This window comes from Suricata suricatta, chromosome 5 (assembly GCF_006229205.1).
Source record: "Suricata suricatta isolate VVHF042 chromosome 5, meerkat_22Aug2017_6uvM2_HiC, whole genome shotgun sequence".
NCBI classification, from domain to species: Eukaryota; Metazoa; Chordata; class Mammalia; order Carnivora; family Herpestidae; genus Suricata; species Suricata suricatta.
Window position 1 is genome coordinate 4,967,351 of NC_043704.1, and position 13,413 is coordinate 4,980,763.

The window sequence follows — 13,413 nt, forward strand, 5'->3', positions numbered from 1 at the left end:
CCCTACAGGCCACCCTCCCAGTCTAACCGCGGCGCGGCAGCATGGCGCATGCGCCCCCGCTCTGCCACGCCCACCGCACCGCCCCCAAGCCCCTGAGCCACGCCCCCAAGCCACGCCCCCGCGCACGCGCGCCGGGCCCCTGCGGCCGCCGCAATCCGGAGTCCACCGAGAGGTCTGTTGCCGCGGGCTAGAGAGGCGAGCCCGGCGGTCGCGGGGGAGGGGACGGGGCCAGCGGCGTAGGGCTTGGGGGTGGCCGACCGGGAAGAGGCCGGCTCAGCCGCCCTTCCTTCCCTCACCCCGCGTCCGGCCTGCTGGAGGGGCAGCTCTGCCGTGCTAAGCACCGGGCTGCGGACCGAGGGCGGGAAGAAATAACAGCGCTCCGTGGTGGTATAAAATGCGACTTTTACTCTGGCAATAAGAATTCACACTTGAAAAGCTGATGATTGTCAAGCCGATCTAAAAGAGTTTATGAGAATGCAAAAATAGTTACTTTTTTCTTTAAACGTGGCCATTTCTAATACAAAATTTATTTTCGCTTTAAGTAGCCTTTCACGAATAAGCGGAATATTGCAGTTGCTCTCTTCCCGGGCGCGGCGGACGACGGTTAGCGGGACGCTGGTCCCGGCGCGCGCGAGGCGCACCTGCGGACGCTAAGGGGCGGGGTCCGGGGGTGGCGAGCGACACAGACCCTTCACCTGCTGGGAGTCGCACTGAAAACACGCGGCACTGCTCACATTTTGGAACGCTGCCGAGAAGTACAGAGTTCAGTTCTAGTTTGGGGTCAGGCGGAACCTCTGGAGGTCATCTCAGAAAGCTGCTAGAAATACCTTGTTTTAAGACGTGTGGAAATACGATCGACAAAAGCATCTACATTGAATCGGTTGTAGCGGTTTTGCACATTCCAGCAAAATAAACGTTTGGGCGTCGAAGCAAACTGTGAACATTTCAGTATAAAGGATGTGGCCGAAGTGCCATCCCGTTAAGAGCTTACTTGGGGAAGTTTGGGTGTGCTTACGGAGCAAGATTACCAAGGTGGCATTTCTGAACTGCATTTTATACTCGTCGGTTGTTTTATGAAGGACTGACCTTCGGAATAAAAAGGATGTTTGGGTATCACTTTGTCTTAATCCTTTTGTCCAATAAAGGAACTTGTCATTTTTACCAGTAACATTTAAGCTCGATTTGCTTTCACAATTACATTATGAAGAAATCATTTCTAGAAAGCGGATTAAAATTATGAGTAGGGTCATAATACATTTGACCATGATTGAAATTCTGCATACATTTCAGAGTTTTACAGTAATGTTAAGTTTTAAACAAATGCCTATTTCATGCAGTTACAATAAATTTAGACCAAGCACTTTTTAAAAAGGCAAATATATATTCAATTTAAATACTAATTCAGCAAAGAATTCCGTTTTGAAAGAAGGCTGCAGACACCTTCTCAAGTACTGACGGAAATTAACCCCATCACAGAACATTGTAAATTCAAAACAAATTCTTTGATTACACCGAAGTTGTCAAGAAATTTTGCATCAAATAGTCTTAACCGAGACAAAATATTTTCATTTTATGGTATTTGTTTAGAATATAACATCCCCAATAAGAAATTTCTATGAAATTAAGGTAAATATGGGAGCAGAAATAGATTTAAACAGTTCATTAACAATCAAAAATCAAACCCCATGCACCTAAAAATATTAGCAGTTTATTAGGAATTCGTCCCTTGCTCACCTGTACTAGTGACAAGATACTGACATCAGTATTTCAGATGAAAGTATACTATAAACAGAGAGCAAAGGACACAGACTCTGTAGGTTAGAAATATTCTGGCTTATGCTAAGAGGGAAAAAAAAAAGGACAAAAAGCCTTTTAAGCAGACATGCAACCACAAACAAATTTCTCAAGTAATCTAGACACTTGGGTCTGTGTAACCAAAATATATGCATTACATTAGTCTTTTAATGAAGAAGGAATAGGAACCCAAAGGTTTCTATATTTCACTTTTTCAGATTTACACATGCAAATCATATATTAATATTCACAGGTATTTTTAAAGGGGAAAACAACTTGCTTCTAACAATTCACTTTTCCAATAGCATGTTACTATGTTAAGATTTAACAGTGCATTCATTTAATCTGGCGATCTTAATTTGAACAAATACCTATTAACAACAAATTAAACCGCATCGCAAAGTAGTTCCTTATAAGAATCAAGATCAGATTTTCTAATCCTAGCAAAGGCCACAGTGAAATAGCCCACCCATGCTGCCACTAAAATTTGTTGTGATGAAACTAATTTGCTCAAAGTGTTCATAAAGTACTGATTTTTAAGGTGCTGTAAAGAAATGTAAGAGGATGTCACTATCATCCAAATACAGGACTGTTTTGATCTGCATCTAGACCTTTTACTTTCTGATTAAAATAAGACCTTGCCTCATAACGAGGTACATTTTGGCATCGCGGTAAATGCTGTTATGTGAAAGGAAAAATGAGGGAAAGAAGTTGTGATAGTCACATTCATAGCCTTCATAGAAAAATATATATTCCCTGAATTAGTCAAGTGGCTGCCATTCAGTATGAATTCCAAGATAATAAACAAAATAAACGTTAATGGGTTTTTGCTAATTGCCCATTTCCAACACTCCACTTCCAAAGGGATTATCAACATCCCCATCACTGAATCCCCAGGTCCTTCCCGTTTAAGCCGTTTTAGACTTTGGACGTTGTGAACTGTAGGGACTGGACCTTACTAAGGTGTTCGGTTCACTCAGCACTCAAACTGGCTCAATGGCACTTCCTCCTGAAACGGGCATCCTTTTTTTCCTCTTACTTTAGTAATGACACCATAGCCATGGGGGTCTGACTTTTTATTCTCTAATGCAGAACGCTTAAAATTAGCAGCAGGTGGCAATTTTGACTTTTTGGTTTTCAGTCCTTGAAGGTTCTGCTACATACAGACCCTGTTCACTGCCCATTATGTTCCTTTAGAGAATCAAGAGATTTCTCAAGACGCTTCCTTTCTGAACAGGAGTAATCTTAATGACCGGCCATTTGTCTTTTCTTTTCCACCTCTCCACTACGCACTCCACAATCTATTGCCCGGCCACCCACCCCCACTGTGACCCCCCCCTGGAGTATGGCTTTTAGAAAATTCCTCAAAAAGTGCCAACGAGGCGTTCACCTTAGAGCTGGGAACAGAATACAACTGCCACGTTCCTTGTGGCCCCTGACTGTATCCACATCGGAACCACTCCAACATTTTCCTAGTCCTTATTGTGCTTTTTCTTTCCAGTCTCCGAACCGCCTTAAGAAAAGCGTTTTTGCTATTAATATCTTCTAGCTCTTTTTCACTTTCAGAATTTATAGTTGTATCCTCCTCTCCCTCTCTCTCTCAACGTTCGGTAATTTTAATTTAGCCACAGCAGAAGCACTTCGATGGGGCAGTTTTCTGCTGCACTCCCTAATCCAGACATTTTCTGGTCCTGACACCGTTTCCTTTAGATTATTCACACGTTTAGGTTCTTTGCAGCCACAGTAGCACATCTGCGGGAACGTTCTCAAGAACCATTTTTGTTTTTGGAGTTTCACTAGGCGTGTGCACTGCATCCTTCTAATTATGCAGACACGTTCTCGTTTTTGTACTGGGTTCTCTGTCTCTAGGAACAGAGTCTGAAAAACGAGTGAAAGTTCACATAAACGCACTCTTGCAACACAAGATTGTACTGCTGCTTACGCTCCTCAATAATGCATCCCTGAAACAGTGTCTTAAAACGACTCACGCTGCTAAATCAGTAAAACACAAAAGTGGTTATCATCAGGGCTACCCCCGCCCCCATCGACAAACGGAAGTCTCGGGTACTATGCCACCGGGCATCCTCTCCAATCTGGAAAGAGAACAGTCACTTAAAACAGTAGCAGACTTGTGACAAGGTACCTTCCGCATCATAAAGCCCTAAATTTTGGTATTGTTTCTAATAGTCCATGTTGAACTAGTTTAGGATATTCAGTAAGAGTTCTGAAATAATTTTCCTGGAACCTAAGTGAGAAGGCAATGCTGGGATGAAGCGATGTATCAGGTCTGTTTCAAGACAGTCCTTAAAGTGTTCATTCCAACCCCTTTAGTCAAAAAAAAAAAAAAAAAAACTTTAACCAGTAGATAGAAAAAGGGAACTCCCTATTGTTTTAAAGAAGTAAAATATGGCTGTAATCCTAGATCCATTTTTTCAACTACTTGACCATTTTCTAGACTTGCAATTCTTAAATCCTGGTTGCATTTATTATTGAGATGTTTTCTGAGTGAGAGGGATGCCGGGCACAATCAGGCTATTCTAAAACGAATTCTACACCTAGAGCTCTAGCTGCTTCATGTAAGGACTAAGAAGTGTTGGGGGCCACGAGAATACGTTCTAGAAATGGAACCCAGTCACAGGGCAAGGAAAGCTGCCTTTGAAAAGGTGTTACTGTAGCTGAGAGCTGGAAACTGGGGGGAGGGGGTGTCCACCAGCCTAAAGGCCAGACAAAAAGCTGTGTAGAAGCAACGTTCCCACTGTGGCTGGGGACCCACCCCAGTGGTACCAGGAGCCACGTGGTGGTGTGCCCACTACTCCACGTTCACCAGCTTAGGTGGGCTCATGTCCTTTTTATTTCTGCCAGGGTCTCAAAGCCAGATTTTCACTTTTCAAGTCCAGGCATAATTAATGCACTTCCAGGGCAGAAGGACGGACATTCTCTGCTTGTTCAAAGTTCACATTATGCCACCTCACGTTTACAAAAGACCTGCCCAGTTTCGCTAGCCAGAAGAAATCAAAAAGGGCTTTGGGTTTTATTAAAAAAAAAAAAAAGAAAAAAAAAAGCCAAAAGTGCAAACAGCATCCAGTGCTGGTTTTGCGAGGCTTCACAGAGGGGGGCATGCCCACCACGGCCCTTCCCCTGCTGCCAGAGCTCTTAAACTCTGAGCACCTGGGCCTGACCTCTCTGGACTTTGTGCATCTGTTAGGGGGCCCTAAGGTATCAGAGAAGCCTGGCAGGTGATTTTGTAGGGTCTGCATATGCCCCCGATACTTTCCATCGAAGTTAATGCCTTATGCCATCTGGGCTTACGAAAGATTCCCAGGAGCGCCCTACTCTCCAAGGGCAGGTGGAACCTGTATTTCTTGATCAAAACGCACCTCAAGTTCATCAGCCCCTGGATGCTAGGCCTCATCGGTGGGCCAACCAGTCTTGTGCCATTAAAAGTCAAACTACCTAAAACTGTTAAAAAGGCACACAAGTCCTGCTGGGGGCTGAGTGCAGGACGCACTCCCAGTTCCCAGACATTCAGCAGTGGGCCACGATGGACTACAGTCACTGGAACACCCACCCGACACCTGAATTCTCTCCCACTACAAAGGCTGAGAAAATAAGGACTCATTTCATTTCGTCGGCTGTCAAGCAATGCTAACATTCCATCGCACATGAACTACCCCCTGCTGACCTTCCTAGGCCTTCCTTTATGGGCGGGGCGGTCTGTCCTTCCTTCACCAAAGGCCAATGAGTACAGGTGAAACCAGGCTTCTGTTGGCGGTCATGTTCATTAATAGAGAATTGAGGAAAAGCCTTCTGCTCTCGAAAGGAAAGCCCTTCAGATTCTACCCTGAATCTGTGATGCTCACTTCAAAGGTGCGCTAGTGCTTTCTCCAAGACCCAGGACAGGGCTCCCGGGAGCAGGGGAGGAACTGCTATCCTAAAAGCAACCCCTGCTCCCCACAAACGCAGCAGGCCCTTTTGCCAATTAGGTGCGGTATATGCATTTCCAGTGAAATCCCCTATCTAAAGGGAACGATGTAAGTCACCAGGCATTGCAAAAACGGCACTTGAACGGGCTGAGCTCATGCCCTCGGCCCCGCGTGCAGCACCGCCTCCCCCTGGCGGGCTCTGGGCCATCGCTGACACAAGCAGCGAGAGTGAGTACCGGCACGGCCTCAGGCGTAGGCTTTTCACGGGCCTCTTCTTGGGAATGCTTCAGTTACGAACTATGGTCTCTGCAAAGCAGCTCCAGATCCAAAGTGAACCTTCAGCACGTGACATCCATGTTAGGCAAATACTAGAATGTGAATTAACGTGCTACGATGGACAGATGACGTTTTCCTAGGCATGTAACAAAATTAAGGTGAAACCTGACACGCGGTGGGGTGAGACACACCAGTCACTCACACACACACGTCTGCTTGCACGTTGGGACGTTAAACGTAGACGGCCAGGTCACTCCCACCACACACCCAGTCAGCAGTGTAGGTAACATTCTATGGCAATGGAGCGCTTCTTTGGGACCAAAGGACTTCAGTTGCAGCAACCAATTCCTTTTCGATGTACTGGCGGCAGCGCCTGCATCGACAGTTTAGGAACCTGCTAAAATACTAACACGAACTCGTTTTAACAAATGCTTGTTTGCAATCCAAAGTATAGGGAACCAGTAAGATTCTATAGAAGCAACTAAATCTGAACTTCCAATCAGGAAGTGCGTCCAGAGGGGACAGCGGAGTCGGTTCTACTGCAGGCAGCCGCTCCGGAGCTGCAGCTCGTCTACACCGGGAGTGGGAATCTCACAGGGTAAAGAGAGAAGCAATCTGAGGAAGACGGGAGAGGGACAGGGCGAGGAATTTTTAAAACATAATACAGTCAGGGTTACTTTTATTCGTGAGAACTTGGTAAATTATAAAGTGCCTTATTCTCCTTGAGAAAACTGCAAACAGTTTTTAGAAATATATACAGGACAATTGAGGGTTAGGGAGACGGCCAATCTAGCTGTCAGGGTACAAGCCTAAAAATTTGGGAGGCTGCCGCTCTAACAATGCATAGGGGACAGGGTCACGTCGCAATAGCCAGTCAGTACAATCCCCCCACGTCCTGTCGTCCCAGATGGTTTTGGGGAGTCCCATGTCCCGGGGCAGTGAGAGCCTGAGGCATTGGTGCTTTCCTAGAACTGACTCCCAATTTGGGGATGGCAAAAACCCTCATTTGTAGAATAAAAACGTGCATGTGTAGCAGCTCGCCATCAATCCTAACTCCCAGATGGCCGTGTGAACAGGAACTTGGATGTGAGACATCAGTTTTGACTCAAAGCAAGTATCTCTAGCTTCTGGATTTCAAGGACTAATCATACTTCAGTTAGGATACTTAATGCAAAACTGTTTTCCTAAATCCAGAATAAACTCCGCATCACTGCTATAGGCCCATGAAAAATGTTAATCTCCTCGCATTTTAACTGGAGCATTAAAAACAAATCTGAGATTGGAAAAAGAAGCAAGCATGTCAGGTCAGAATGAAAACCTACTAGCCTATTTTACGTACTTTTGTTGAAGTACTGAGGTCATGGGTTGCTGTGATTGGTATGGGTCCACAGAGGGGAGACCTTTTAGTTGCAAATCACAGCTGAGATGCCCTCTTTTCATTGTCTGCCCGTCCGTGATGAGCAATGAGCTGATCAAAACTCGGGAAAACCACCAGCACTTATCACTGATACTCATCCCTCCAAGTCCCTAAGTTTCCAGAAAGATGCCGCACGCTGGAGAGTGCCTGCAGAGGCGTGCAGACGACCGTGCTGCCTGTAACTCCCCGAGCGGAACCGGCTGAGAAGTCAGCTTCTACACTGTGGCCCCATCAGGTCCGGGGCTTGTCAGGAATAATTCCGTCATCAGGAGTTGTTCCTCGCTAGCTTGTCCACTTTTATGGTTGAAGAGATGAACTTCCGTTCATCTAGGAAGTCTTCAGCACCCTCATGATGGGCACCACGGAACTTGGGTTTGTTCCAGACCTACAGCGCCCTCATCCCTAGCAAACAGTTAACGGTCATTCTTATGATTCTCAAAGACTTGTGGTGGATGCTGCAGTTTTTTCCTAAAAATCTGAGAAAAGCTCTATCAAGTGTGAATTCAGGGATCCTATACCTCTCCGTTTAATGAACTTTTCTTAGAGAGCTCTCAGAGCATTTCAAATTGTTCAGCAGGATAAAGTATCAGATATAAACACTGGTTTTTGATCTACCTTCTCGCTTCGCTGACGAGGGGCAGCGGGGCACAGCCAGCCCTCCGCCAAGCCCCGCCCCCTCACACCCATCTCTAGCGTCTCTTCAGTCCCTCCGGGCCATCCAGCAGGGCATGACCCTGCCCTCACCTGCTTGAGGAAGAAATCACAGATGGACAAGATGGACAGGGGGAGGAGTTGCACGGGAAACTGGCTGCCCACCGCAGACCTTATGGGATTCATCAGCCTGATGGCTTGAAGTAGTTTTAAAAAGGAAAGAAAAAGCCTTTTGCTTGTCAGTAGGATAACATTAGATTTATTATACTGTTTTACTAATTGACTAAAAAAATTAAACTGGTTCCTAAATACCAACAGAGAGTCCAATGTGGTCATGAGTTTATTTAGAAGATTGGAAGTTTTGAGAGATCTTGTGCGGGAGTGGAGAGTCTTACAAAGATCTGCCTTTTTGTCCGGCTCCAGTGAAATGGTTAGAACGCCATCGGTGACCTGAACGTGTGCATACGCTCCAAGGACTAGGTAGGGCTCAGCACCTAGAAAATTACCTTCAATATATTAACAATGCAAGATCATTTCTGACATTTAACCACTGATCACAAAGGGTGGTAACTTCCCCCTGACATCCCTGCGGGCCAGGGGCTGCTGCGGCCCGCCCAGCAACTCTAGCCGGCCGCCTCCTTCCAGCCCGGTCCCTCAGAAGCCTCTTTAGGGGGTCCAAATTCCCAACAGAGGTTTTAACAAATGGTAAAACTTACCTTCAGATTACCTTAAAAACTAAAGTATGACCAGGAAGTATGCTGAAACGCTGACAATTAAATTCAGGGGAGCTGTCACTCTTGACAAATAGTCCCCAGTTACTGACGGGCTGCTAAAGACAGCCGGCCTGCACCTCTGTGAGAGCCCGATGCTGTAACTGTCCCCGTCCGACCTCCCTGCATCAGACCCACACAAACAATCCTTGAGGACACACCAGGTAAGGGTCTTCATATTCTCCTACCAAACTACCAATGGGTTAGGAACCAGCTTGGCAGATGATCAGGGACTGGTAAAAAATCTCTCAACTTTGAGAATTCCCACACGCCCTTAGTCAAATCTATACTTTGAGAAAATAGCTATAAAAAACTTAAAATGGGAGAAAAGACCACAGAGCCCTCACCATTATAGTCTTTACACTTGAATCCTCTCCATGAACTCACAATTTCTGAGCTACCAGGTGGCATCAGCATTTGCTAATCTAGTTGGAGTAGATTTTTCCATAATGTTCCATTTTCTCCTTGGCTGTGACAAATTATACTGGGTTTGGTCTTTGTTCCCAAATACTAGAATCAGAGACAGTCTTAAACAGTGAGGCTGCAAATTTCTTACGGTTTCTGCTTTATTGTTTGCTGTTCTCCAGAGCCAGGAGTGGAGATCGACTTAGGCACCAATGGGAAGTCCTCTGCAGCGAAGGCGCTCTGGGGCCCTCCATCACGCCAGGAAATAGCTGACCTACAGGATCTACACAGTGTAAGAGGCTGAAGTGTTTGTGGCCGACAAGGTGCGGGAGGAAGTAAATCCGCTGGCTTCATACGGACACAGAGGGCAGAGCTGGTTTCCCAGCGATGCAGGGCAGACCGGCCTGTTCCAGCCATGGACAAGTTACTCAGCAAAATCAACCCACCGGAGTACGACGGAAAACTAAAATACAACGAGCACCTTGAACAACACTCCTGCATTCTAGGGACACAGAAGCCTCATTGTTTTCAGGCAGCACGACAAAGTTCAGTGTGCACTGACAATAGAGTCTAAGTCCTTTCAATTTGGTTTTTAAAACACTACATTTTGGTTGATGCATTCTGCGTTCTGGTTATTCTAGAGACAGAGGCCAGGAGAGGGACAGGGAGTATGGCGGGAACCTTCTAAGTAGGACCGCCTCTAAGGATTTTTGGCCTCAGAAGTCATTAGCCAGTGAGTGTGAAGATTTAATGACAGGTCTTATTCTTATTTGGGGACAGTAATCCTTTTAAGATGGCATTTTTACTGGCTTTAGATCTCCTTTTCCATTTGCAATTCCAGGTTTGGAAGTGCCTTTTCCCTGAACAGAAGTTCTTTCTCCCCATTTTCGTACTATAAAATTAATTTGCTTTTTTAGGTACAACTCTCTACCATTTAGAAGAAACTCTTGTGTTATAATTTAGAATCTGTGAGTAAATGCCTTATCATTCTTTCCAAGCATTTCTAAATTGAGAAAGGATTTAATCAGAGATTTTCCCCTAAAACAAAAAAGGGAGAATGACCACCCTAAGAAGTATCTGAAAATGGGGTACTCTTTCCCTTTTATTCAGAAGTCACTACACATGGTCAGTATTCCCTTTTAAGATAAGTATGATATGAAAAAAAATGCTTTTTAAACCTCAGCTATTTTTTAAGTGTTTGACATCTTTTTTTTCCCTTAATACTTTCAAAGGAATCAAAAATCAAAAATCAAATCTGAATCCCGCAGACCTTTTCCCAGCCAGAAAGGCATAAAACCATGGAGCTCCGGACATCCACCACAGCAGTTTCGTTCTTGTTTGCTCTCACACATGCCATCAAGTTACTTCAAGTGCAATGGAAAGTTAGATAGCACTTACTTCTGGATCAGTTCACATTCGATTTGTAACCTTTTGTCTTTTTTCACAAGAAAATACAAACTGATCCCAAACACAGTAAAGTACATCCGTGCATTAAATCCCTGTGCAATTCGCATAAAGTAGAAAAAAAGTCAAACATGTTCTAGTGCTCAATGTAAACATTTTGAACTATTAATTATTTATTAATTTTCCTTAAAGTACTTAGGAGTGTGTGTCACATATTCAAAGTTAACCTTAGAAATAGCACCATGACCAAAAAAACCCATAAAAGTGATTCTTACTAGAATCCCTTGGTTTTACTTCAGAACGGGAGAAGCCACCATTGTCAACCATGCCTTCAAAGTCACCAGGCCAAATTCTTGTTTTTACATCCAGATGAAACCAAAAATACTGCTTTCTACACACAAAGGTCTAACCATTTTGGACAGAAGGGAAAATTAGTCACTGGCTGACCGGCCAGTCTCTGACCAGTTAATTCAGTCCAAAAGCTAAGAATAGTTCTACTGATGAAGCCTAAATGATCATAGTATCATTTTAACAAAAGAATTTATATATTTAGAATGTGTTCTGTATTTTTATTTATGGATTTTTTTGGTACCTTTTTGCAGATGATGGTAAACATGGAGTTATAACCCTGAGAATAGATATAAAACAGAGAAGCTTAAGAAGAGTTTAAATAAATTAATGATATGACATCTATCACCATTTCTTAAAACTAGGGAAGTAAAGAACATTCCACGAATTTCTTCGGGTCACCAGTCAAGGACAGTCCTCCCGATCTCTCCACTGCACACCGAGCACGAGCTTTAACCAGAGTGTCAGAGTTGTGAAGCGGCACAGCCTTCTCCGCAACCAGAGAAGAGACCGGTGTGCCACCCGTCCCGGTCGGTAATGTCCAAAAACAACGCTTCCCCTCACGTCAGAACAGAAGAGTACCTTCTACCGTGTCAAATGGAATAGACAACTAAAAAGTGACAACACTTAAGGACACTCTCTAACACTGACACCAGAGTCGGATGCTCTTCCGGGTCTGCCACCTTAAGCGCACGCGGGAGGAGAGGGTAAATCTTGCTGACACCAAGCTCGGGGCCGATAAATAACAGAGGCGGGGGGCCTGTCACATACCCCTCAGCTATGAATATGTAAACCATCGGAGTCAAGTCCGTCTTCAGGCACAAACAAGTTAGGAATGGCCACCTACACTCCATGGAGTAGCACAACCTATCAAGCAAAAATATTTGGCTCGAAAATAAGTGTACTATGGTATTGGATGATGTGACAGAAGTTTCACTTTGAATGGATTCCAAAATTCTTTTCCCACAACACAAGACAGCTTCTTAGATTTAAACTAGAGGTCACTAACAAAGATACACAGAGTTGCCCCTGCAAAGAATGCTTGGGATTGCACATGGCAGCAGTAAGCTATAACAGAGACATGGAGAATGACACCGAACTATCCTATATAGATGAGATCTGTGATTGCACTCTTAACAAAACTCAACTCTACAATCTCAGTGGAAATGGGGGGGGGGGTGCAAATCTACATATAATTTAAATACTCTCTTGGCCCTGTACACTCTATTAAAGAACACACTTTTCCTAAATCTAAGGCACACAAACTCCTCTATTTCACAGAGTAAGACTATGGAAGACCAAGATTTTGGTTAAATCCCTTACATAGAAACCAGGAGATCTTGGAAAGACAAATTATATAGCATTCTGTTAGTGCACAATTTAAAAGAAAAAGCTAGGACCCTATGCTTGGGGCCTTCAAGGTTTAAAATATACAATTGAAACATTTTAAAAAATAATTTACCAGCACTTTATAAATTCAAGTTTATAAAATAAAAATGATGAGATTTTCCTTAAAAATAAAGAGAAAGAGAAAGACCCAACGGCATTTGGAAAGAAACCATTTCAATGAAAATGACCAAATCTGGTATAATGCATTCTGCTCAGGTAGCCAGGGAAAGAAAAGAAGGAAAAAGAAAAGCGGGGAGGGGAGCGCAGGCGCCTGGCCCACCAATCACGCTCACGCCCCCGGACCGCGCTGTCGGCATGCACGTGATACTCAGGAAGCATCTGTAAACCTAGGCCGCGGGTGAGACCGTTCTAGACAACAGGACAGGGGTTAGAAACTACCACCTCTGGACGCACTCAGCAAATGACTGCATGACACTTGCCACCGGGAAAGTAATGCTCACTGGTTCGGACAACCAGGTTGTCTAGTGTTGAACGTATTTCAAAGCCTTGCTCTCTGTAGTTCAATACTGTCAAAGTAGATCTGCCCCCAAAATGAAGCATATTTTGGCACCTGTGCTGAACGCTGCTACAAAGGCAAGCAAGTGCAAATAAAAATAACAGTCATGATTTAGTCACATTCGTAACTTTTCATAGAAAAATATAAATATATTCCCTGAATTGTAGGACAAAAAATAATTTCAACAGCCAGCTTTCGCCATAAACCCCAGTCCACTTCCTCTCTGAATGAACTGGTTCTCTCGAGGTCATAAGGCGCCATCACCGAACTCGATCCCGTTTTCGAGGCTTCGGTCGTCATCCCCGTCGTGGTAGCGCACGGTCCTCCGGCCCTGGTTCCGCGTCCTGATCTTGGAGCGCCGCAGCCCCCGCTCGGCCCTCGCGCAGTCCCCGCCCTCCCAGTCGTTGTCGTCCCCGCTCAGCCGAGGCCGCTGGCTCGGCCTCTGGCGCCGCGCGCTTCGGGCCGCGGCGGCCGCGCAGCCTGTGCCTTTGCCGGCGGCTCTCGCCTTCCCCTTGGCTT

General features: G+C 45.0%; 1 protein-coding gene and 1 long non-coding RNA gene across 2 annotated transcripts in view; one reads left to right on the forward strand and one right to left on the reverse strand.

Annotated features, from left to right (window-relative positions):
• Nucleotides 1-114: 114 nt before the first annotated feature.
• Nucleotides 115-1,168, forward strand: LOC115291448. The gene is made up of 2 exons (XR_003908448.1): nt 115-172; nt 546-1,168. It is a non-coding gene; the product is annotated as an uncharacterized LOC115291448 (long non-coding RNA).
• Nucleotides 1,169-10,310: 9,142 nt separating this feature from the next.
• The window catches only part of BRWD1 (bromodomain and WD repeat domain containing 1), a 111,079-nt gene continuing 107,976 nt past the window's right edge, over nt 10,311-13,413 (reverse strand). The window contains exon 39 of the mRNA XM_029940621.1: nt 10,311-13,410. Coding sequence (XP_029796481.1) covers nt 13,142-13,410 — 269 coding nt within the window. The 3' untranslated portion in view covers nt 10,311-13,141. The remainder of the gene's footprint in view (nt 13,411-13,413) is intronic.